The following is a 25,347-nucleotide window of genomic DNA, read 5'->3' on the forward strand; positions in this document are numbered from 1 at the left end:
ATTTTCCTTTGAGTTATTGATTCAGTCTCTAGTTAGCTAACATAAACTAATTTAAAGCTATGACCTGCAACTAACCCGGTGACGTAACGTGTAGGACTGCCACAGCAGTTTTTGGGCCTCCATCTTACTCTATCCTCTTGTACAGTACATCAAACCAAGCTACATGCCCTCTTCTACTGTATCTATTAACTTTCTCTTTGATTTTCTTCTTTTCCTCTTGGCAGCTTAGTCTGCAACATCCATCTCCTGATATACCACTATCTGTCCTCTGCAGCTCTTTCATTCATCTCCAAATCCTCCAAACCTAAGCTGTGCCTCTTATTCATTTCTAATCCTGTCCATCCCAGGAAAAAGGAGTCTTCAAAGAGTCTACCTGTTGCAGATTGAAACCTTTCAACTGTATTTCCTCTCTAGGTGGCAAACACCATCACCAGTTTAGAAATCGTGATGAAAACCTGTACACATTATCAATCAGACATTGACAGGTTGTCTTTGGTCTGCAAAAATGTGTAGCTGGGTGAATGCCTGGACGACGCTTTCCCAGCAGGTCACTGCATCATAATGACACAATCGCTTGTTATTTGCTCCACCTGTATTCACTTTACCTGCCTGTTTTAATGTTGTGGTTGATTGATGTGAAGCTAAACAGGGCTAATGAGGTTTTACGAGAATGCAATGCCCGAATGTGCAGTTTCTAAGAACTAGTAGTGATAATGGAACCTGAAAGCAAAAAGGAAAAACACTGTACAGTATTGTCCCTGTTATCAGCTGTTCTAACCGTGCGTCTTATTGCACCTGAGTTCTTTGAGTCATCAGATAATTAGGGGTTGACACAGTCACTTGTGATAACAATGATGCTGAGAAGGGCAAATTGGGAGATGGTACTTGGTTTCACAGTCTAGCATCAGTGGGCGTCGCAGAATCGTTGATAGGAGGTTACATAAGGACCTGGTCATGTTGACTTAGTCTTAGTGTTGAGGATCTAGACAGGAGTCACTAGCCTCTCTCTCTGTCTTTTGTTCAAAGATTCAGTCAGAGAATTTGGGACCTAAGGTCGACACAGAGCACAGCAGCCATGGCAGGTGAGTCTCAATCTGGAGTATAGAGCTATGTGAGCGGGATTTCTTTTTTTTTTTTTTAAGAAATATTTCCTGACACACACAGATTATTCGGTTTCTACTTTGTTTCCATAAGTATATAAGTTATATGGGACTTATGTTAACTTCTTTCTGCAGTTGAAAAGATAAAGAAGCCCAAGAAAAGAAGTGTAAGTTCAAGTTGCACCGCAGTTCATCTTTTGTACTGACAATACACAGTGCTTTGATCTTGCAATATCCGTGAAGATTAAACGCTGCAGACCTTCTCCTTTCCCCTTTAACAGGCCACAATCTTCGGCTACCCACTGAGCATCTTTTTCATCGTAGTTAATGAGTTCTGTGAGCGATTTTCCTATTATGGGATGCGAGGTAAGTGGCTTCATTGGGTTCTGATGTTATTTTTCTTCACCTGAAAGTTGATTTAATCAAGTATTTACTGTATGCTGTTTAAGGATGTTTTTATGCTACTGTGCATGTATAACTTTCCACTAGATTTTTGACACTTATAGTTACTTTATTATTATTTTTTTTACTTAATGAATTTTTAGAATATAGAGTAAGCTTCAACTCAATAAACTTTTTCCTTTGTGCCCCCCTGCCTTCCTCTCTTCTTGCTGTCTGCAGCCGTGCTGGTGTTGTACTTCAAGTACTTCCTTAAGTGGGATGAAGACTTTGCCACCACCATCTACCACACATTTGTGGCTCTTTGCTACCTAACGCCCATCCTGGGAGCTATTGTGGCAGACTCATGGCTCGGGAAGTTCAAGTGAGCTTCTCAATAAAATCAAATCAATACATGAAAAGACCCCAACCTATAATTTGCTTGTATTCAGTTTCAGTATTTGCATGAAGACTCAGTTTAAATGGTTAAAGTGTTTAACCTTGGAGTTTTGATCCTTGTCTATCTTACCTTTATCTGTACATGCTGTACATCTGCTCAGTGCCTCACACATCCCTTGTCCTCTTTCCTCTGTGTAGGACGATTGTCTACCTGTCCATTGTTTATACAGTGGGACAGGTCGTCATGGCTATAAGTGCTATCCAGGACATCACAGATACTAACAAGGATGGCACCCCTGACAACATGACCTTACATGTGTGAGCTAAACACACCCAGAGTTGACTGGCATAATAGAAATGCACTGGATCCACACTGTCAGACAAATGAACATCTGTCTGTACTTTGTTTTGCCCCCAGAGCTTTGTCCATGCTGGGTCTCTTCCTTATTGCCTTGGGAACAGGAGGCATCAAACCCTGTGTGGCTGCTTTTGGAGGGGACCAGTTTGAAGATCATCAGGTCAGACGGTGCTCAAGCATATGTGTTACTGCAGAGAGTGGAACTCGCCAGAAACACCTCTTTTTTCAAAGAGTCCAAGAGTTTTACACATTCATTACAGACTGTATATAAAAGATGGACATAGCCACCTTGACGTGAATCTCAGTCTCGACATCTGTGACCATATATGTTATTATAAAACAACACGACAACCAAAACCACACACAAATTAATGCAGCAACAAAGAGATGTACTTTTACATGTAATTATACACACACCAAATATATACATGACAACATACACTGACTGCCCTTTGCACACAGCAGTTAAAGCTACACAGTTATCAAAGTTATCAGCTGTACTCGGTCAGCACTTTGTTTATCTGTTTTTTTGTTCCTGCTAGCTTTTTATTAACTACTTGATCGCAAGCACAAGTGCCCCTGTAATTTTATTACACCCTTCAAGGCTAGGGACAAAGATTAATCCATAATGTTAATGACATGGCTAAATTATCTAAGGAAATAAGTGTGCAATATAATGCTGTGCCCCACAGGAGAAACAGAGAAGCACCTTTTTCTCTATCTTTTACCTGTCCATTAATGCTGGAAGTCTCATCTCCACTCTGATTACTCCCATTCTCAGAGGTAGAGCCACAACACTCAAACTGATCACAGAAAATAAAATATACCACTGGGTCACAAACTGATTTTTGTGTTCTTACATCTTCAGCTCAGACATGTGGTATTCACATCCAGCAAGAGTGCTATCCGCTGGCCTTCGGTGTCCCTGCTGCGCTCATGGTGGTAGCTCTGAGTAAGGATTTTATTATAAAAAATTCTTGTTTGCTGTAATAAGCAAATTAATGCTTCTTTTCGATGACGTATCCTTCATTAAGTGTTGACAAATTGTAGCTAAGTAGTTGAGTGCTTGTTACAGAAATTCTAACCAAGCCGCTAAAAAAAACCTAGTAGTCACCATAAACTGTGTTTTCTAAGAAAGTTGCACCATAAAGAGATAACTGGTGAAACAATATTGTCATTTATAATTTCCTGTTACTTTTGTAACTCCTGTATGTGTCGTGTGTGTGTTTGCAGTTGTGTTCATTGTTGGAAGTCCCATGTACATTAGGAACCCCCCGCAGGGCAACATCATTGTGAAAGTTTGCAAGTGCATCGGGGTAGGTGGTTCCAGTGTCTTTCTAGCTTAAAAGTGAATCCCATTTGAATCTCCTGCTGTACAGTTAGAGTAATTATTTTGCAATTGTCTTTCTGCTGTTTGTAGTTTGCCGTCAAAAACCGTTTCAGGCATCGTTCTTCTCAGTATCCCAAGAGAGACCACTGGATGGACTGGGCTGAGGAGAAATATGATGTAAGTGGAGCACAGGCACATGCAAATACAAACAGCATGGCCATAGATTTCTTATCATTTTCTTATTTTTGGCATAGAAACTCCTGATTGCTCAGGTGAAGATGGCATTGAAGGTGCTGTTCCTCTACATCCCTCTGCCTATGTTCTGGGCTCTCTTTGACCAGCAGGTATGTGTGCATACGTGAGACTATGAATAACTAGCACCTGAATCCAGTGTTAGGAACATACTGTCTTGAGTGAAAGAGTTACTTTTACCTTATAATATAGGTAAATCCCACATTTACCGTATTTTCCGAACTATAAGGCAGACTTAAAACCCTTTAATTTTCTCAAAAATCGACAGTGCGCCTTATGGTCTGAAAAATACGGTATATGGCCTTGAGATGGCTGTAAAACTGAAATGAAAGATTGAAGCAAAATCCGGTGACAGGAAAAAAAATGACAACTGTGTTTGTTTCACAGGGTTCAAGATGGACCTTCCAGGCGACCACAATGAACGGCAACTTTGCAAGTGTTATGTTTTAATGTTTTGATGCAAAAAAAACCAGTTAAATACAGGTATAACACCTTGTGACCTCAAACCACAGAAATGGATGATATTAATGAGACTGTTTCTCTTCTTTTCCCAATAGGGAGCGATTACAATCCAGCCTGATCAGATGCAGGTGAGATACTGGGCTTGATTACATCTGACCTGATTAAATTAAGTATTTTTCATGCATGAAGAGCTGACAGCATTGGGAGAGTCTGGGATTGTCAACAAATCCCTGTCAGAATCAGCCAGTGGTTTAGATGATGGTGCTGGTTTAGCATAATGTCCTGAATGCATGATTGTGATATAAAGCGATGCTCAAAACCACACTGTGTGTGTGAACATGGCTTAAGCATCACTCTCTTCCCACCAGACTGTCAATCCTATCTTGATCCTGATTCTGGTGCCAGTCATGGACACTTTGATCTACCCTCTGATTGCCAAGTGCTTTAACTTCACGTGAGTGTTTTGTTCCGTCTTCATTTTGTTGAATCGATACCATTTTACATTCAAGAATGAAAACAAAATTCATATTTACTATCCATTAGTCATCTCATAATTTCTGTTAATGTATATTGTTATACTGTGTAAGAAAATAGTTGTTTGATGAATTAGCACAATTAATATTTTTTGTTAATGTATATATTTTAGGGTCTTTATTTCTTTACAGTAACCTTTTAAATAATTGGTTCACATAGCAACTAATTAATGTACTACATCGTAGCTTGTTATCTTTATTTAATTATAATTTATTTTTTTGTAATAAAAGAAAACAAAGCAAACTAACAAAAACAACTAATGTTTAATTAGTTGCATAAACGGTCTGTAGAAGATTACATGACTGTAAACAAATTACATCACCAAATTATAAAATGTGTTCAAACTGTAGAAATCTTTAAATAAGCAATTACTTTAAGCCTTCAAAAAGACAAATAGAATAAAGTAAATGCCTCCTATAAAATGACATCCTGTAAACACTGTTCCATGTGGCTGAATATAGGATAGTGATATAAAGAGGATTTCAAGTGTGTGTGTGTGTGTGTGTGTGTGTGTGTGTGTTCTGCAGTCCTTTAAGGAGGATAACAGTGGGGATGTTCCTAGCTGCTCTCGCGTTTGTGGCTGCTGCCCTGCTCCAGATACAGATTGATGTGAGTGTAACACAAAAAAAACCCCCCAAGCACACTTTTGGCAACTTATTAAACATGCATCGTATGATGCAAAATTCCATTGTTCTTTTAGAAAACCCTGCCTGACTTCCCATCAAGTACTGAAAGCCAAGTGAAGTTCATCAACATGGTTAACAGGGATCTACAGATTCAAGCTGATAACAAAACGATTTCCTTGAAAGGTTTTGGGGTATACTAGCCAACACAAGAAACTATTCCCAGACACTTTGGTCAGATGCAAGTTTGAAAAATTTTCTGATATTGGCAATTGTTTTCTCCTACAGGCTAATGAGGATTATCTGACCTTTCATAACCAGTTTACACTGGTTCTGGAGTCTGGGCAACAAAATACCATCAATTTGGCTAATGGCACTCGGAATACCATTGCTATCATTCAGGGATCCAAGCTTGGGTTTGAAAAGGTAAAAACACCTGGCCAACCCTGAAGCAAAGCTGGGAAATTTTTACTGTAAAATTCTTAATATTGGGAGCATGAACTTGGCCTTTTTTCTCTCCAATCTCCTTGGTATAATTCCTAAAGATTTTTCAGATTAAAACTCTTGCAGCCTTTACTTAACATGTAGACTTTCAAGGTAAAAGCATGGAGGAATGAAGCATTTTGTTGATGGAAGAATAACATATTTGTAAAAACTTACATGTACGTTGAGACAGCTGAGATGAAAACGATACAGTGCATGTGAGATGCTAAAATATTCTTTTTCTCCAGTTCGATGACATGACTTCAAAGCCAGAAAAGGGTGAAAATGCTATAAGGCAAGTGTTTTGTTCTTTTTGTTTTTTTAAAGTTACTCATACATTTTACATTACTGCCGGAGGTTTCTTCCTGTTAAAACAGAGTTTTCATTCCCACTGTTTTATCGTGTATGATGAGTTAGGCCTTGGTATTAAATTCTTTTGTTTATAATTGGATCTTTTCTGTTTTTGAACTGTCCTTCCGCAGAGTTCTCAATGGTTTTGGCTCAGATTTGAATGTAACCGTGCGTGACAAGGTGTTCAACTTTACCAGCAACATGTCAGAATATCTCAGTGTTTCACATGGAAAGTAAGACTGAGTTCTCATTCATATGAAAGTTCTATATGGTTATACTATACTATACTGTTTTGACTGGTGGTTTTCTTTAATATGGCAGAGCTGAGTTCATGATCAAGGATAATAGAGAAAGCTGCGTCTACACTCAGGAGCTGGGCTTTGGCAGCTCTTATACATTGATCATCCCATCCACTTTCACATTTGGAGAAATGGTAACATGTAAATCCACCCTGAGTCACATCATGGTTTCAGTGTTTGTTGGAAGCAGCTAAGACATGCATACCTCTCTGTATGCTCCAGTGCTCAGAGAACATCAAGGCAGTGATGGACATGAAGCCTAACTCTGTGCACATGGCCTGGCAGATCATTCAGTATTTCCTCATGACTACAGGAGAGGTCGTCTTCTCTGTGACAGGCCTCGAGTTCTCCTACTCACAGGTAGAGGGTGCTCTCCTTAACTTTTCTCATTTGATAATAAGGTCTGTGCCAGCTGCCTAGAGAATGCAACATGTAACCTGAGGACTGATGATGTCATTCTTGATGTTACTTATAATTTGGGATACTGCTTTTTGCTATCCAGGCACCCAGCAACATGAAGTCTGTGCTGCAGGCTGGCTGGCTGTTAACCGTTGCCGTAGGTAACATCATTGTGCTTATTGTTGCTGAGGCTGCAACGCTAAATGATCAGGTGAGTGGATGCATATGCATACTGTGCTCACTGACTTTGGGCAGGTTTATTTTAAGTGATATAAATGTCTGTAAGTTGCTGTACTTGCGTTTCATGGACAAGAACAACACAGGTTGAGTTCAATAAGGTACACCAGAAGTGCAGTGAAGAATTTCAGAACAACCTATGACTGGTGATGCAGTCTCTCACCCTTTATACCAAGCTCCAAATGAACACTTTTTTGTGTTTCTCTTCACCAGTGGGCCGAGTACATTCTCTTCGCCTCCTTGCTGGTGTTGGTGTGTATCATCTTTGCCATCATGGCCTATTTTTACACTTACACTGACCCAACCAAGATAGAGGCCCAGTTTGATGAAATGGAGCCTGAAGAGAAGGAGAAGAGGAAAAACTTCGACATGCCCAGGAAAGGCTCAGCTGAGAGCCACAAAGAGGACAGGAGGAGTTCTGATTCCAGCTCTGATGACGAGTGCACCAAACAGACAAAGATCTAAAGCAACTCCCTCACTATGGCTTTCCCCTTTCTTCTGCTGGATTTTGTCTTTCATGTCTCAGAGTGCCTGTGCCATTTTGGTCAATTTGTCAGAGAAATCAGCTCACAGTTGGACATGGACATAGCAGCTAGAGTGACCCGAGTGAAATGGCACTGAATAGCACAGAAGCTGATTATCCACATATCAGCTCATATAATTAAAAACCATTCATAGGTTTGTCATCTATAGTTGAACTGTTGTAAATTTGACATGATTTCTTTTGCACTGAGCTTTATTATCTTCAACTAATTTTGTCTTTCATGTTTTTACACATGCATAATTACAAAGAAATCATCCCAATATTTGTATTTATTTCAAAGTGCAGTGATGTATGTATTGTAATATGCTGTTGGTATTTTATACATAAACGATATTAACAGGAGATAATCTGGCACTACACACAGCTTCCTCAGTAAGAAATCTTCGTTATTGAAAGTCTGAATTAATTTTGGGCTTGAAGAACACTGTCATGTTATGGCTATTCAATGCTCCAATGCTCTGACACTAAACATCTATGTCAGCGGTGGTTTCTTCCACATATGCAATGACATCATTTAAAATCAGTGTCTACGTTCTTACAATTCTGTAACTGAATATGCCTTCAAATACAAATGATTGCAGCTAGTTTGATGACTGGGTGGATTTGTCTTTCAGTGCAAGAAGGTAGTATTCACCATTCTTGCCCAAAGTACTTACCACAAAAAAAACATACACGTTATTGTGATTACAATAAATCATACTCATGAACTATATATTAGAAATGGTTTATATCATATCTGGGTAATTACTTGGTGCTAATTATTTAGCTTTAAAAAGAGGACACTGACTGTAGTAAATATAGCTCAGTTTGCCATTTCTCTGGTCTCACTGACATTTAATGTCAGTAAATAAAATACTGCCTCAGCCTCCTAGTAGATGCACTTGCCAGATCTGGTGATCAAGAACAAACCTATTGTTGCATTAACAGGTTCATGTTGTATTAACAGGTTCATGTTGTGTAGTGTCTCTACTGCAGTTTTAATTATCTTTCACTGTAGCTGTCGACCAATGTGCTCCAGTCACTGTGACTTTGAGGCAGTTACTATCCTAAACTGCCAGAAGCTCCCCTTCTGTGTTCTGGGAATTTTGAATAAGAACAGGACTTTTTCTTTCCTACCTAAAAACAAACAACAAGCAAATGTATACTTTACCATGCTGGGGAATTGCTTTAGCGTCCTTTAGAAACACTTGTGAATGTGGCACAATGGTAGGGGAAGTGGAGTAACTAAATTCCTGAATGGTGTTGAAGGAGTTTCCAGTCTACAAACACAACTCCTGAAAAGTAAATGTGGCCATTATGTTCTCAGTTAGATTAGATCTTTATTTCTCATGTCACTTTGAAAGCTTATAAGGAGCTTAAATTTAACTTGGGGATTCTCAAATGACACAAGCAAAGATTATATACAGTATTATAAACTGTCAGCTATGATAAAGGAGACCAAATGTACACATTTTGTTATTTTCGTAGCATATGTTTTTCTGTAAGTTACAGATTTTTTTTTGTTGTTGCCAGAGGCAGGTGCTGATATCCATAAAGCATTCCATATTTCCATACTTAACTCTTTGCAGTTATAAAAATATCACATATTTCTTAATTTCTTTCAGTCCCTGTGTTGACAAGTGCGTCTTGATGCAACTCACCAACATTATTGCTGCATTAGCACAGTAGTAAATTCTGGAACTCTTAAGTAAACATATATAGTAAAACATGGCTATTAGCAAATTTTTGTTTTTTTTACAGGTTTCTTTAAATACTTGACACACTTTCAAAGTGCAAAAAAACTGATCTGAAAACTAGAAAAAAAAAAAAGGTGCAAATCATACTACAAAGATCTGGTGAAAGCATAAAAGAAGACATGGCACTTCTATAGCACGGTGTGGAGGTGAGAACAGAAATGTGTGAGGATAATAAAGATGGCATTGGATTCTGCAGCTTGGCTTGTGCTGATCAATAGTTTAATTTGGCCATGAGCAAAGTTTTGTGTGGATTGATTGCCTTCTTGGGGCCTTGCCATTTTTTCCTCATCTCCACGTTGAGTTTCTAAACACTGCTAAGGAGAAATTACAAGCCGAGGAATAATAATACTTCACATATCAGCATTCGATCACCCCTAAAGGTTCCTCTTTGTAATTGTCCTAACTTCATCTTGACCTACAAAATTTCAAAACTGACTTTAATTGTCTAAACGTAAGTACAGGTAGCAGTTTTCCTCCTGACTAAAGAAACAAAGGAAATTCTTCTGCCACTAAACAAAGTCAGCTTAGTAACAAAGTTAGTTTGATTCAGCAGGTGATTGAAATGTGAGATTGAAACCAAGTCACTTTGGAAAAAAACCCCCAAAAACCCCAAAACACTGATGAATCTCATTCACTGATAAGTCAAAGAAAACTGATGTAATGCCAGAACACAGATTTGTGTGTATCTGTAAAGGCAAGGCATTTTCTGTTCTTACTGTTGGAGTAACTTTAAATATCTGCTTTTAAACATTATCAGTATCTACAAAATGCGCATGACCATTTTGTACACAGTGATTCAATTCCCGCAATGACAACTTGTATTCATGTACAGCATGGCCCCCCACCCCCCGCGCCATTGGAGGACAAATTCCACTTAAAGCACTTTACCTGAGGTTTCCTTATGAATGCTGCAATTTGCCTAAGCAGGGAGTCTTACTTGCGTGAGAGAACACATGAACACGCAGTCACAGGTACACGCGCACGCACGCACGCACGCACACACAGCTTGCACACTAAGATAATAACCCTGCAGGTTCATCAAGCATGCTTTCAGAGGTTTGGGGAGGATATGATTCCTACTTTGGGAGTGGGGGAGGGGTAGGGCGGCTGAAGTCTTGTTGTGGATTTTGGGGAGATTTTTTTGGCTCCTTGTGGACTCTGCTGTGTGAGGCTGGAGAAGTCTCCTGTACACAGAGCCCAGCATCGCTGACATCACTCTGACTGAGTTTGTCCCATCAAAGCCTTTCCAGCAGGTCTTGCTGCTCCCTTAACTTCTCCTTATTACTGAATAAAAGAAGCTCTCCAGAGGTTCCTTCTTTTCCTCTGATTTGGAGTTCAGTCATTTTTATAGGCCAGGTTAGCACCCCGCCCTACACAAAGAGGTCACATGTGGTCAGCTGGTATTGAATGACATCACCCCTGACTTTGAACCCTCTGATCTGGCTGCGGTGTTGGATGGGGGGGTAGGGGCTTGGGAGAGCAGGGCTGGGACAGAACCAATCACTAAGTGGAGGAAGTGGATGTCTTGCTTGTGGAGAAACTGGAAGAAAGAAGAGACAAGTATAAAACAGATTAATGGCATCTTCTGCTTTGTATAGTTACTGACTTCTGAGCACTAAATCTGAGGGAAGCTGTTACCTCTGGAGCCTGTGCACCATGTGAGCAACCAATGAATCAGAGATGCCAGGGTAGGCCTCCTCAGCCAGCAGGATAGCCTCTTTCAGCTCATCCAGGACCAAGGGGTTCCCGTTCACCTGTTCCTGTCGTGCCTTCAGCTGGGAGGTAGAACACAGGGAAGGAGCCACACACTTTGTTAATCTAATGACACAAAGACACAATACAAAACTACACATCTAAGGAGCTAGAAACGGTTGAGCATTAATTTTGCACAACAGGAAGAAGTGGTGACATGTTGTTTATCTTTATATACCACGTATGTTCTGAAAACGCAGTCACTCAAAATGTAAAAACAAAATAAAACTGCTTGTTTGATTGAGTTTAGTCAATTAATTTGAATGTTTAGATGAGTGAAACAGACAAAGGGAAATTACTCAATGGAAGCCCTGCTTGAAAACCATGGAAACGCAGCAAAGTTCATTTAGACAACACCAAAAACTATGTGAGCGAAAGAATGAGTCACACACAAATTACAGTTCCCAAAATATTCAGTGTGAAAAACAAGTCTCGTCTATAGTTTGCAGAAATCCACCACAGCTACACGAGTCAGACCAAGTGAGAAGTGATGGCTGTGGAGGAGAAGAACTACTCAGCTGATCGTCCACATGAAGCTGCTTACCTCAGATAATGCAGGAGAGATAACAGTGGCCAGGCTCTGTGAATAAGGCCTCTTTGGAATGTCTTTTTTCTGTGTTAAAAGAAAATAAAGAAGTGCACTTACAGGGGATTAAAAAACAAAAAATTCTCAATTTCCCCAAATAACATCACAACTTTTTATCACAGTAAAGTGCGCATAAGCTGCAGATACACTACGTCAAAGTAGGAAAATGGAGCTGGCTAAGGAGCCAGATGGATAAAGTGTCAAATTAAAAAATTTTAAAAACTAAACAAAAATCCATTCATGGCTGACCTGATCTGTTGTTCCTGACTGGCCATCCCCATTCTGCAGCTTCTTGGGGTCCTTCTCTCGGATGGTGAAGATCCAATCATCACTACCAAAGTCGTTCCCACCTGAGGCTTGGCCATCCTGCTCTCTGATTGGACAGATATTAAAGAGGATTTTGGACATTTATCAGGATGAGTGATAAAGTCATGCATGTTAAGTGCTTCCAGCTCATCAGAACAAAGCAGCACAGAGATGAATGCATTTTTTCGTTAATGAAAATTCACTTCACAGTTAAAGACATTTTGGACTTACGAGTCGGACTCGTCGGAACTGGATTCTGTGGTTCTAGACTGCTCTGCCTTCCACCTTTTGTACTTGTCCACCAGTTCGGTCAGGTAGGACGTCTTCTTCGCATGACGGACGATCAGCTTATGCTTCAGCAGCTCTTTGGCAGTTGGTCTCTGTAAAAACAAAGCTTTGAGATGAGCATGTGATGCAGTCTGAAAACTCTGTACAGACAGCAAAACAAAACTTAATATTACTTACAAAACTGGGCTCTTTGTTGAGGCAGGCCTCGACAAATTCCTTGAGTGGTTTACTGTAGTTGCCCTCCAGTGTGGGCGGATTGTTCTTTGGGATGAGGAATAAAACCTTCATTGGATGGAGATCTGAATGGGGCGGCTCACCCTTTGCCAACTCAATAGCAGTGATGCCCAGAGACCAGATATCAGCCTGGAACACACAGAAGATAAATATAAGATAAACTAAATGTAAGAGTTCTCGTTATACCTTGGAGTGACTGACCGATGACTGTGGAGCTGTGGACATCCTTTACTTTGTGACAAAGAAGCTAAAAACAACTAAAAATAACTAAATTCCACAAAGCTAGATAAAGAAAAAGATCATTTGTGGTCAAGTAGTGAAAATAACAACTAAATCTGGGTGCAGTTCCCCCCTCCAGGGGCAAGGGTACCTAGACCCGGTTTGTAGAGTACGCTTGGGGAGTGTGATCGTGTGTACAGCGTCTCTTTATGTCTGTCTCCACGTTGGTTGAGTGTGGAGTGAGTGCATATGAGAGCATGAGGGGGGGAATGGATGTTTGTGTCTGTGTGTGCCTGTATGTCTGTGTCTATATGTCAGGCTGGGTATCAGACGCCACCTCTCTGGGGACACCTCAGGCCCTCCAAGGTTTGGAGGCCTATCTCCACCTACCACCACTTCCCCTGCCGGTGGCGGACTCCCTCAGGTGTCGGTGCGTTGGTGGTTCTTTGTGTCTGGGGGTGGGCGTCCAGGTACACACCGGCTCACTCCTTGGCGGCCGCTTATCGGGGCCTGGAGCCTGGGGCTCGCTCGGGCCCCTTCGGGGGTGGGGTGCCCCCGGCCTCTCGGCCTGGGGCTCGGTCACTCAGGCACAGCTGGCGGCCGGCGGAGCTCACGGGCGCGTCACTGCAACTCCCCCTGGCTTCTGCTCCGCGGCTGCTGAGTGAACCCTCATCTGGGACTCTCCTCAGCTCTTACTGGAACAGTGGCGCGGCTGCCCCTCTGTTGGTCTTCCATGGTTTCTTGTGTTCTGGGGGCCTCTGGATGTCTGGAGTTTTGATCTCCTCCATACCTGCTTCACACCCTGGAGGACGGGGCTGTGGCCCCCCCACACTCCCTAGCAGATCGTTACATGGAGAAACCTTTGGAATACAAGCGCGCTGATCCACACAGGTATGCACACGGGTGTTCACTGCTCGTAGACCCAAATTACACCTTTCTTGGCTGCTACTTCGAAGCACATCTGTCCTGCGTGCTGCACAACAACATTGAATATTTAGTATTTACTGCTGTTTACACTTAGCTAGATTAATGCGATGGTGTTGTGTTTAGTATGTTGCTTTGTTTTTTTTTGTCTTTTTTTGCTTGTTTTCTATTCTTCTCTCAACAGGTGATCCAGGAGATTTTTATTTTTTTTCTCCCCCCCTTTCTCACTGTCCCTCTCCCCTTCTGTTTTTCCTTTCCTTCCTCTTTCTTTCTCCCTTTCCTATCTCTCACTCATGTCTGTCCCGTCTGTAACATCTGAAAATAAAATATAATAAATAATAAAAACAAAGATCGACCAAATGGACCAATACGGCAATGCCACGATGATCCATTTGGCAAAGTAAATCCATTGGGTATCCTTGTTGGTCTTCAGACAACAATTCTGATGGCTAAAGAACCAAATGGGACAGGCGAGGAAAAAAAAAAAAGAAACAAAAATCTGGTTTTAAAAAAAAAAAAGACAATTCTTCAATTTTACCATCATCAGGTCCCAATCAGCCCAAATAGCAAAGAGAAATAAAAAATGCATGCTATGGAAGAGTTCGGGTCTTAGGAGGTTAAAGCTCAGTGGATAGTCGACCACAGTGCTTCACAGAGTCGCACCAGGCTAAGATTTAACCCAAATGTACCAAATGATTTTAAAATGATGCAGATGCTGATGGAAGCATTTCCATGTAAAACAAGTTTCTCATTAAGGATAACAATGACCTATATGGTACAAAGAAAAAAAAAAGAAGAAAAAAGCGGAAAAAAAAAGCGAAAAAAAAGAAAAAAGAAAATAACAACTAAAAAAAGTTCATTTTAAGGCCACACATGTACTTTGTTATCCACTAAAAGACTAATTACAGACAACCAAGACTCTTCTTGCGAGTTTATATGTGCCGGCTGGACGAACCATTACTGATGTCCTTTTGGTCACAAGTCACTCTGGTAACTCACATCTTTCCTCTGCTGCTCATAGGGAGCCAGTGCCCACTTCAGAAAGTTACTCCTGTTCTATGTGGCATTTACCATCCTTTTAAGAAATGCACAGAGCAGTCACCAACAACAATAATAATTAATTACTTAACACCCATTTCCACAAACAGTTAATGGATGAAACGAAGGACCAGTTTGCAGGACTGTTATTCCATTTCTTAAGGAGATGACTTTCAGATACTGTTCATCTGCTGCAGAAAGTGGACATGAAATGCAGCACAATCTCAATGAAGTGGGCACCAGTTCGACATGGTAGCTGTCACTTTGAAAGCAGCTGAAAGCACATGTGCTGCTGCAGGCTGCTCTTCCTACGCTGTGTGCATCAGCCTAAGCGGACATAACTCTAACACTATTACAACCACATGACTGGTAAAGATGCTATTTTCATTGTCACCGGTCTTTCATAGCGTCTGTTAAAAAATATATGTAATGGATTTATACTGACCATGTTTTCAATTGCTGTCGAGGAAAGCTTTTAGACAGCTCTATGTACAAGTTATTCACAGTTTTCTTTTTTGTGTCATTTTAGCATCGTGAAAACTTTGAAGTTTACATTTCCAGCAGAGTGTAGCCTGAAAGATTGGCAGAGGAATGTAAGTCAACGTAGCTGTGTACACTATGTAACTGGCTCTGAACTCACCTTGGAATCATAGGCCGACTGTTTGATGACCTCAGGGGCCATCCAAAAGGGGGTGCCCACAAAAGTGTTGCGTTTGATCTGGGTGTCTGTGAGCTGCCCGGCAACACCAAAATCAGCCAACTTTACTTCTCCTTGCTCAGACAGCAGAACGTTGGCAGCTGCAAAAGGAACAAGAAAGATAGCTGATGTGATCCAGCCTTGCTACTGTTTCAGACAATTCTCTTAATGCCATTTATCTACATCACCAATTTCTATAATAAAGAGGGAACGGTCAGATAGCTTTCAGAGAACTGCTGCAATGTTCATCTCAAGTGAACAACATCATAATGAAAGAAACTAAGTGGGTGTCAAAACCATGATATTTGTGTTCACTCCCTGAAGCCTAAACAGCTGAAACATGTGTCCTCTAATTATAGCACTCAAAGTCAGTTGGCTACCTTTGATATCCCTGTGGATCTTTTTCTCAGAGTGCAGGTACTCCAGGCCCTTGAGGATCTCTCTTAGGATCGTGGCGATCTGGGTCTCATCCAGAGCTCCAGGCTCCATCTTTGGAAAAAAAACCAAACAAGCAAACAAAAACTATGAGCTGTGGGTTTCAGCAGAGTTGTCTTCACGGAGATGACTGCTCATTTTCTGTGAGAAACATGTAAAAACCAGAAATAACGACTGAGCACACATACTACTATAGCCAGTACATTTATATCCTTTACATGGTCTTGGGTCAGGTTGACGTGTCTATACAGACATGTCACAGATACAAACACACAATTAAGGTTACATTATTATAATCTGAGCACAGGGAAGTCTTTCACCCTCAACATGACCAAAAGTTTTAGCTGTCAGAGGACTTTAGAGTTCATATTTGTTAATTGTATTCGAACAGAGACTAATTGCAATCAGTAAACATACATGTTTTCTCTACTGTTTGAAACTGAGATGAAGACAATAACTGTTAATAGTTCTATGTCAGACTAGGTTTTAAAACCCCAAATACATCCTCAGTCAGTGTGACCTGGGGGATACCAAATGGTCCTAAAAGTGAAGACAATACAGGTTTTGTGTACAGTGATAAACAGTGATAGTGACACTTGTGTTGTTTACTACTATTGCAATACAATGTTGTTTCAGTAGATGTACATTTTGAATTATGTAGTGTGCCATCAATCCCAGCAGTTCCTGTAAAAAGGACAGACTCATTTTACTGCTTCTAAGCTCGAAGCGCTGATAAAATGTTGTTCAGTCTCATTAACACAAATTTACAGAAATTTTCTATGGACAACATACAACATTTTGACCCATATACACATTGGGCTTGAGATGTGAACAAACACTGTCAATACTATATAAAGGAAAGAGTGTCAGAGGTTTTCTTTTGACAACTATTGTACTGGGTTGAGAGAACCACTTACCAAATCTAATGCTGAACCGCCACCTAAATATTCCATAATGATCCATAGCTTTGTGTCCTGGAATGGTAAACAGGAAGAATGAAAAGAGAAGACATTGAGTACTTTGGCATATTTGTGGGTGAAAGATATACAGTTGCTTTTTTAAGTTTAGTTTACTTTTTGCATAGTGACAAGTATGTTACAGGATCCAGAGAACACACCACTGCATTTATAGCTTCAGCTAGTTTGCAGTGATATTTAGATTCGGACCATAATGTGATACTTAGGCCACGTCCACACATACGGGTATTTTTGAGAACAGAGAAAAAAATCCCGTCCACACGTAAACGCAAAAAAGAAGGAAAACACTGCTAGGAACATGCCATGGTGATATATTCCTAACCGTGTAGAAATGTTGGCCAATCAGAAGTCTAGAAGCCTGGGTGGGAAAGAGTAAACAAAGATGGTGCATAGAACTGAGTCCTATGTATGGAGGAACAGTAACTGTGTGTGTATATGTAAGCATTTAAACACTGCAGTGAGTAAAATTAACAGTAACAGTATTTTGTCTAAAGTCCGCCAATGTATAAATTAATTTCACCAAAACAATAACGTGGCACACAGTGTGACGTGAAAAAAGGCGCACACCTTTGACGCTGTGTTTTCTCTGTTTTCCTCGTCCACACGTAAATGCAAAAATTGAGTTTTAGAAAATATCCACGCTGGCAGGAGTTTTTAAAAATCTCAGTTTTCAGTGACCGAAAACGCAGTTTACATGTGGACGAAAGGTGCAAACGCATAGAAAAATCTGCGTTTTCAAAAATACCTGAGTACGTGTTGATGTAGCCTTAGAATCCCCGTTGTCATGCGCACACATACAAATGCAACTAAAAACACATCTCTGGTGGGTGTCTTGAGTCATTTTTAGGCTAATCCCCATTAAATTTTGGATTATTTGTTGGAAACGTGGGCAGCAGAAGGAAGTTCATTGTATATCTCATCAAATTTGCTCAATGTCAAGTTCGACTAAACATCTTGTGTTAATGCAGGAGTAACTTGGAATACATGTAATCAGGTACTTAAGTTGCACAGACACACATGTAAGAAGTAACTAAAGTCGACCTCAGTAAAGGCCTGGCAGAGCATCTCATGTGTTCCAGATTCCAGAATTCTCATTCCAGTAATAATGGTGGTCAAATGCTTATGTGGGACCAAGTCATTGTTTTGCAAGTCTCAAGTAAGTCTCAAGTCTTTATCCTCAAGTCACAAGTCAAGTCTCAAGTAATGTCAGGCAAGTCAGAGTCGAGTCTCAAGTCACTGGTGTAAAAGTCCGAGTAAAGTCCTTTCGAGTCTTAAAAAAAAAAAAAAGCATGTTGCAGTTATATGCTAAATGTGAATATTAGACCATGTGATTTTTAAATCTGTGTTTTTCTCAACACATGACAAAATAGTGAACTTAGAAAATATACACAAATTGTGAAATTGCATCTCTTTAAAATGCAGCTCAATTAAACTTAGCTCCAATAATAATTTTCAACGACAGTTCTGAGATAAGCTGCATGTTATTCTTGGATGCACTTGTAGGGCCGGCTTTAAAATCGCATGACAAAAATATCATACACATTAAAAAAAACTGTATCACCAATGGAGCCTGGACAACATTTGCTAGTTAGATGAAGTCAGCTATCTCATCATAGCAAAAGAGAAGGACCACCTACTGTTCTTTATGCAACTTCAACTGTTGGACAAAGTTGGAAGTTGTTCCATCTCTGTCTGTGATTCTCTGCTTGGATGTTTTGCATATTGCATTTCGGTTTTTTGTTGACTACTTCATAGTTTATGTACCTGAAAAAAATAACTCCTTGCAGCATTTTCGAGGGTTTTTTTTTCTTTAAAAAAAAAAAAAAAATCTGGTTAATTTGATTGGCTGTGCTACAGCTCACGCACATATACGTACGGAGTGTGGTTTGAATAAATGAATTGAATTAATGGTGCACACTTTCTATATAATATGCGTGTTACATTTTATATTTGGGGTGAAATATCAAGTCTCTTCAAGTAAACCGGTTCAAGTCCAATTCAAGTCCCAGGTCATTGGTGTAAAAGTCCAAGTCAAGTCACAAGTCTTAGAACATTTTTTCAAGTCAAGTCTAAAGTCATAAAATTAATGACTCGAGTCCACACCTCTGACACCAAGCACGGGAATAAATATCGCTGTAATTTGGGGCTTTTAATGATTTGTTTGTATCGTTCTTTTCCCAGGCTGGACTGATTGTACAGCATACAGATTTAATGGCTTTAAAAGAAACAAGACGACCAAAGCAGGGTCAAAAGTACACATGAAGGCTCAACGGTATATACACTCTCTTAAAATCATTTAAAACCACTTTTAATAACTGGTGCTATACCCTGCTAATATTTGGTTAAATGTCTCTTAGCAAGCTGCACCTCAATTAGATGCTTTCGCAGAAAAGCTTTGATGTCTTCATGCTTCATTATTTAATCCATCTTATGCGATGTACCAGCAGAACTGGCAGCAAAACAGCCTTAGCACGATGGTACTGTTACCATGCTTGACAGCTGGTACAGAGGCTTTAGGTTTGAAAGCCTCATCTCAACTCCTCTAATTATACCTCTTTTCATTGTAGACAAGCAGCTCAATCTTTTTCTTGTCTGAGACGAACACAAAAAACATATCTCCGGAAGGTAATTGTTTGTCCATGTGGACGACTAAATTTCAGTCAAACCAAAAGATGTCGATTTTGGAGCAGGGCCTTTTTTCTTGATCTGCAACCTCTCAGACCATGGCGGTGTCAAACTCGCTTCACTGTGGGCAGTGAGGCTGGTGTTCCAGGAGTTTTCTTAACAGACTTGGTCTTTATGTCATCCCTGAACATGCTAACCAATTTCCTCTCATCTGGAGCTGACTTTTTGAGTATTCCTCAAGATCAAACTGGTGAAAACATCTGAATAACTTGTACTTGTGTAGTTTCAGCTGATGGTTTCTGAATCTGCAGTTGTTTAGAAATGGCTCCAAGAGACCTCCCAACTTGTGTAAATCTACAATTATCCTTCTTAAGATCCTCACAGAGTTCCTTGAATTTTTCAAGACATTTTTTCTTATAAGAACTGGTCAATCTAATGAGTGTTGTCAAACAAATCCTTTTGATGCTGGCAAAGACAAATTACCAGTAGTCAATCATTTTCACTAACAAGACGTCAACAGGCCTTGACCATATCAAGTTAAAATACACTATAAAACCTTCAGGACCATTAATTAAACTGGTTTTAAATCACTGAATTAAATGATTAAAGAGAGTGTAAGTATAAACCTCCATGTACAGTTTTGACGCCAAGTGATGAGAAAATCCAAAATGGATTTAGATTTGACTTGTGCACATTAAAGCTGTATGTTGTATAATCATTCCACCCTGGCAAAACCCACAAAAAGAAATAAACCCCCCCACAAAATATCATGACATTTATGCCTGTGACAAGCATATGTACACTTCTTACCATAATTGTATACAAATATTAAATGTTTTGCCAGCATGCACAGTCATCTTTGATTCTCTGAAAACAGAATACTAAAGCTAAGTCTACAATTAAATCAGATCTTGACTGTTTGATGTCAAATCCACTGCGGTGGTGTAAAGAGCCAAAATTAGACCAAATGTTTATAAATACGTATGAACCTGAAAGTATGCTGCTGATTGCAACCTTGCTTTTGTGTGAGAAACAAACATCACCTTCAGGTATGAGCCATAGTACTTGGTGATAAAGGGGCTGTCGCACTGGCTCAGCACAGTGATCTCTTGCTGGATGTCTTCGATCTCGTCCTCTGCTTCCTCTAGATCTATGATCTTGATCGCCACGACCTTCTGTGTACGGTTGTCGATGCCTTTGAATACCTCACCAAATGAACCCTTGCCAATGCGCTCAAGCTTGGTGAACAGCTCCTCTGGGTCCACTCTAGCATTCTGATGTTTGACAGGCAGGGGAAACAAAACAAAGGCGGAAAGGGAAGATGGATTGAAAAAGCAAAACACAAAACAAACAAACAAAAAAACATAAAAGAAAGGAATGTTTAAAAAGAAATCAGCCTTGGGGAACAAACAGGAAACACCAGCAGGGTGCCATTCTTACAGGACACATTAATTCACTCATTGCAACACCTTTTGTTTGTGTACACAAAAAGAAAGACACAGGAGAATGAAAGGGAAAAGTGTAAAAATTGGACAGCATGCAGGTTAAGAAAGCATTAAAAACAAACAAACAAACAAACAAACAAAAAACAAAAACCCAAAATGTAAACGGAAGGCAACATTTTAGTCGAGCTACCCCTTTGGGGTTTACTGTGCGCTCATCATTTTCTTCATTAATTTTTTTGAAACAAAACAAGCAAACAAACAAAAGACCCCCCCCCCCCCCCCCCCCCAAAAAAAAAAAACATATAGAAGAGAAAAACAATGACCAAATTAAACTTTCAAAAAGGCTGAGTTACTGTTCTCATGATTATTAGTAAATGAAACGTTGTAGCTCTGCTTTGGACTCTCTAGGCCTGAGGCAGCATGTATAAACACACATTAAAAATCTTAATACGCTGAGGACTTAAGTCTGACTGCAGTAAAAACATCTAAGATTAAGTCAATCAACCCGTATGAGGCTTTCAAGGGGACTTGGAGATCAGGGCTACTTAACATGAATCATACATTCATGTCATTACTCATATATCATATACAGTATATAAGCATACAGATACATACACTATACAGACAAAAGTATTGGGCCACACCATTCTGAATTCAAATGTTTTCAGTCACATATGCACGGGTGTATACAAATCAAGCACCTAGCCAAGCAGCCTGCCTTTACAAACGGTTGTGAGAGAATGGGCTGTTCTAAAGAGCTCAATGAATTTGAGTGTGATTAACACATTAGTTACAGTGAAATATCTAGGCACGAAGAAATTTCTAAGAGCTAATATTAAAAGATGTAAGCCTTTAGGAACCACAGCAACGGATTGACAAAGTGACAGAGCATGTAATATTGCACAGCAGGGTCGCCAAGTGCTGAGGCTTAGTTACTAACACTCTGCTGACTCAGTAAGTTCAACATCAGCACAAAAAATGTGCATTGGGAGCTTCTTGACATGGGTTGCCATGTTGCCAGCTCAAGCAGTTGTATGTGTAGGTGGTAGAGGGTGTGATATAGCTCATGATACAAGAAAATTTTTGTAATACTTTAAAAATACTTTCTATCTAGAATGTTGTATCTTAAATACTTAAAGTCCTGCTAGCATCTCCTCCTTCATAGCCTGGTCGCACTTAACACTGTTTCTGCCTCACGTGGTGAAACACATTTGTCATTTCCAGCTTTTGTGGTAACACTGTTCTTACATATTTTACAAAGTGCTGTGCTTTGTTAGAGACAGTTTAAGTAGCTCCTTTTTAGGTACTAACCCGCTGTCAGAGACTGACACATGGTTCTCAGACAAGACCACAGTAGGGAATGTAAACGCATAGCATTACTATATTAATGATATCACCATATGACATATTTATCTCATGTAAAAATTTGTACAGGTATTTTTGTGATATCATACACAGCTCTTGTACGTCTTATTTCCTTTGACAAGTTTTACATGCTGCCTGTTTAACACTGAGTAACTGCTTTTGCCTGATTTTAAATCGTTTGAGCAGTCACACAGAAAAGCTTAACACTCTGGAGTGCTTATGATGGAAAAACTGAAAGTGTGCTTAGTGAATTCACTGAAAACTGTATCGGTGGGGCCGGTGGATAGTAACACTGAGTGTATCTGAGTGGGGTATGAAAAAACCTTTAACACCACAGGAAGTGAACTAAAATTACTGAATTCTCAAGAGGCTGTTATGTGGGAAACACAGGACTAGGCACCAACAAAAACAACTTCTTTTTTTGACCTCTCTGAGCAAAGGCAGGGTCAATGTGTCCATTTTGAGATTACTAAAAAATGAAGCCACTGGTTTATACAAGGAGGAACCCTTCTGTCAAAGGGTGCCTTTAAATCCAATTTTCCAAGGAAAAAACCATTGACTCTGCGAGTAAAATGTGTTACAATTTCTCCAAATTGTGGACTGGCAGGCAACAACGATGATTTAGCGTGCTTTAGTGTTGTGCAGACTCATATAACATAAACCTAACCTTTGTATACTTTCAGTATGAGTTACTATGTATTAACTGAGGTAGCCGTTGGCTAATCCCAAAAGCTTCTCTACTTCTGATATGCATCTTGTGTTTACTAACAAGCCTGCAAAAACAGCATAATCTGGTGCGTGAGGCAGTTTACATTAGGAACAGTTATCGGCTCTAGTCATCTGCCCAACACAAGCTCTACAGGCGCAGTAAGGATACGTGAGATGCAGGAACAAAGTTCCAGCTTGCACGTCTCTGCACAACGGCACGTGAGAGCTCAATATTTCCTTCAAGTCATGACTGAAATATCCGAATTTTACCTCTTGCAATTCAAAATATGTGTCATTAAATAGTAGACTTGTTGTCAGTGATACTAACAATGAAAACACATGGAGCAGAAAGGTTAATTAACTTACCCTCGGCACACGCAAGTCTATGTGTTTTGGTAGCTTTTAGAGAATATGTACCTCCGATTTATTCTGCCCAGTTCACTAATAATGGAATGTTCTACCTCGAGCATGAGCCGAATTGACGCGATGTACCAGAGTACTTAAACGCTTCACTTCACTGAGCCGAGTGGGAGTACAAACTCACAGCAGGGAGGCAAACGATTTAAATTCTGTTCTGACAGTCATCTCGACTACGTATTGAGGACAGACTCCACAGACATTTAACTTACCTGCATCCCCGGCAGGTTACCCTGAACGGGAGAATGGGCCATGGTGATGCTGACTGGTTCTGTAGTGCAGGGCTGAGGTCTGATCGGTTTCACTTGTGTTTACAGTCCCGGCTGTGGTGCCGTTAATGCCCCACAGCGCTCCTGCAGCACACCTAGCTACCCAGATCTGCTCAGAATACCCCCGGTTACTCTCAAACAGGACAATAAAATGTCCTTCCTGCACACGAACTAATGCACTTTTTCTGTATCCGAACAACCTAAGACACCCAAAACAGCTGAGCACGCTAACCAACGTTTGCTAACGCTAACTCTGAAGAAATCCGCAATGTTAGCTTACTAACCAGAAGGCTAAGTGTTAACTAGTGTGTTAAATTAATTTTCTCACTCGTAGAAGTAATACCGTTTGCGAAAAAATTATATCTGTAATAAAGTAGCAGCGACGACTGTGTATTTCAAATTTAACCTGATGTCACTTTCTCAAAGCGTATTCTCTAGCTAACGGTGTCGTCAGCTAGCTAACATGATTAGCGGGTTAGCTCCCTGGCCAACGCAGACGACCTGCCAAACGTTCCCTCAGCTTGGACTACAATTCGTCTGCATACGGCAAATGTCACCCACAGAACAGAAACTCTAAGCAACCCAGCTTATATCTTTGCACTAACTCGTCACCCGCTGCTCTACAGGTCTGGCATCCACAGCAAGGATAGTGTCACCAGTGTTTTTGTTTCCTCCCTCATTTTCGTCCCGTACTCTCGGCCATCTTGTCGGTGCCGTGACGCCTGACTGGGCGGATCCGGATCCGAATCAGCAGCAGCATCTTTACTTCTCTCCCACCTAGCAGGTGTTGATGGCAGCTGGATTGATCCTGGGCTCCCAGACTTTATTTGTCTTTTCTTTTTTGAATGACTGAGTGCGAGTTTAATACTAATAAAAAGGATCCATATTTAAACCACAGAATCTCATCTAAGAAGTTCTGTTTGGCCTGTTCTGGTAACACCGCTTTACGGCAAAGAACAAAAACTGTCAATAATTCATAAACGTAGCGTTTTTAAAAAAAGACCAAATAGCAGTACCTTGTCTTAAAATGCCTTAAAGTGCAAACATACTTATTTTAATGTTCCCATTAAGGCGTTATGTCAAAATTCAGACATGTTAAGTCCTAATAAGTTTTTTCGGCATTGAATGCATAATCTGTGTAATGACAAATATACTCACTATTCACTATTACTATTTATTCATCACGCGATCATATGTTAAGATAACGGTAAGATAAAAGTAATATGCCCCTTATTTGGAAGGATCATTGAATACGAGAAAAAAATGAATATGTCGTCTTTCTTTCATTGTTTTTTTTCTTCTTAAATTATTATTTTTATTTAATCATTTACTATAAACAAAACCAGCTTGGTAGACCTGACCTTTTACGATGAAACTCAAAGTTTTCCATATTAATACAGTTTATTTAAAACCACCTTTCAAGACACCCAAGGACGCTTAGTAGAATTAAAAACATAGTAGAAGATAAAATAAACAAACAATCAGTTTACAGTGAATATGCAGACTTGGACAGAACCGCTGTTTATTATATCTGGGGGAAGAGAGTTCCACATATTCCTTATTCAACCTATATCAGC

At 40.1% G+C, this 25,347-nt stretch overlaps 2 protein-coding genes across 2 annotated transcripts in view; one reads left to right on the forward strand and one right to left on the reverse strand.

The window, feature by feature from the left end:
- The window catches only part of slc15a1b (solute carrier family 15 member 1b), a 10,052-nt gene extending 1,719 nt beyond the window's left edge, over positions 1 to 8,333 (forward strand). Inside the window, exons 1-24 of the mRNA XM_026158208.1 lie at positions 1 to 547; positions 1,027 to 1,082; positions 1,236 to 1,267; positions 1,382 to 1,466; positions 1,722 to 1,863; positions 2,076 to 2,195; positions 2,296 to 2,395; positions 2,928 to 3,018; positions 3,104 to 3,187; positions 3,469 to 3,551; positions 3,656 to 3,742; positions 3,820 to 3,909; positions 4,205 to 4,249; positions 4,375 to 4,407; positions 4,648 to 4,733; positions 5,341 to 5,422; positions 5,514 to 5,630; positions 5,725 to 5,862; positions 6,168 to 6,214; positions 6,402 to 6,503; positions 6,592 to 6,703; positions 6,792 to 6,929; positions 7,072 to 7,179; positions 7,419 to 8,333. The exon at positions 1 to 547 is cut by the window's left edge and continues 1,719 nt beyond it. Of these exons, the coding sequence (XP_026013993.1) occupies positions 522 to 547; positions 1,027 to 1,082; positions 1,236 to 1,267; positions 1,382 to 1,466; positions 1,722 to 1,863; positions 2,076 to 2,195; positions 2,296 to 2,395; positions 2,928 to 3,018; positions 3,104 to 3,187; positions 3,469 to 3,551; positions 3,656 to 3,742; positions 3,820 to 3,909; positions 4,205 to 4,249; positions 4,375 to 4,407; positions 4,648 to 4,733; positions 5,341 to 5,422; positions 5,514 to 5,630; positions 5,725 to 5,862; positions 6,168 to 6,214; positions 6,402 to 6,503; positions 6,592 to 6,703; positions 6,792 to 6,929; positions 7,072 to 7,179; positions 7,419 to 7,670 (2,256 nt within the window). The 5' untranslated portion in view covers positions 1 to 521 and the 3' untranslated portion in view covers positions 7,671 to 8,333. The remainder of the gene's footprint in view (positions 548 to 1,026; positions 1,083 to 1,235; positions 1,268 to 1,381; positions 1,467 to 1,721; positions 1,864 to 2,075; positions 2,196 to 2,295; positions 2,396 to 2,927; positions 3,019 to 3,103; positions 3,188 to 3,468; positions 3,552 to 3,655; positions 3,743 to 3,819; positions 3,910 to 4,204; positions 4,250 to 4,374; positions 4,408 to 4,647; positions 4,734 to 5,340; positions 5,423 to 5,513; positions 5,631 to 5,724; positions 5,863 to 6,167; positions 6,215 to 6,401; positions 6,504 to 6,591; positions 6,704 to 6,791; positions 6,930 to 7,071; positions 7,180 to 7,418) is intronic.
- Positions 8,334 to 9,048: 715 nt separating this feature from the next.
- On the reverse strand, positions 9,049 to 24,574 carry stk24b (serine/threonine kinase 24b (STE20 homolog, yeast)). Its single transcript, XM_026158209.1, has 11 exons — positions 23,714 to 24,574; positions 20,610 to 20,840; positions 16,882 to 16,938; positions 15,910 to 16,018; positions 15,473 to 15,630; positions 12,595 to 12,780; positions 12,361 to 12,509; positions 12,073 to 12,196; positions 11,782 to 11,850; positions 11,124 to 11,260; positions 9,049 to 11,025 (listed from the first exon to the last, which is right to left on the reverse strand). The coding sequence occupies exons 1-11, from the start codon at positions 23,753 to 23,755 to the stop codon at positions 10,989 to 10,991; spliced, it is 1,299 nt and encodes a 432-aa protein (XP_026013994.1). The 5' UTR covers positions 23,756 to 24,574; the 3' UTR covers positions 9,049 to 10,988.
- Positions 24,575 to 25,347: the final 773 nt, after the last annotated feature.

This window comes from Astatotilapia calliptera, chromosome 23 (genome assembly GCF_900246225.1).
Source record: "Astatotilapia calliptera chromosome 23, fAstCal1.2, whole genome shotgun sequence".
NCBI classification, from domain to species: Eukaryota; Metazoa; Chordata; class Actinopteri; order Cichliformes; family Cichlidae; genus Astatotilapia; species Astatotilapia calliptera.

Coding starts and splice junctions, on each gene's coding strand:
- stk24b (XM_026158209.1), bottom strand. CDS start 23,755: ATGGCCCATTCTCCCGTTCAGGGTAACCTGCCGGGGATGCAG. Junction 16,019..16,881: donor GCGGTTCAGCATTAGATTTG/GTAAGTGGTTCT, acceptor TTTTTTCCAAAG/ATGGAGCCTGGAGCTCTGGA. Junction 11,261..11,781: donor TCTCTCCTGCATTATCTGAG/GTAAGCAGCTTC, acceptor TCTACCTCCCAG/CTGAAGGCACGACAGGAACA.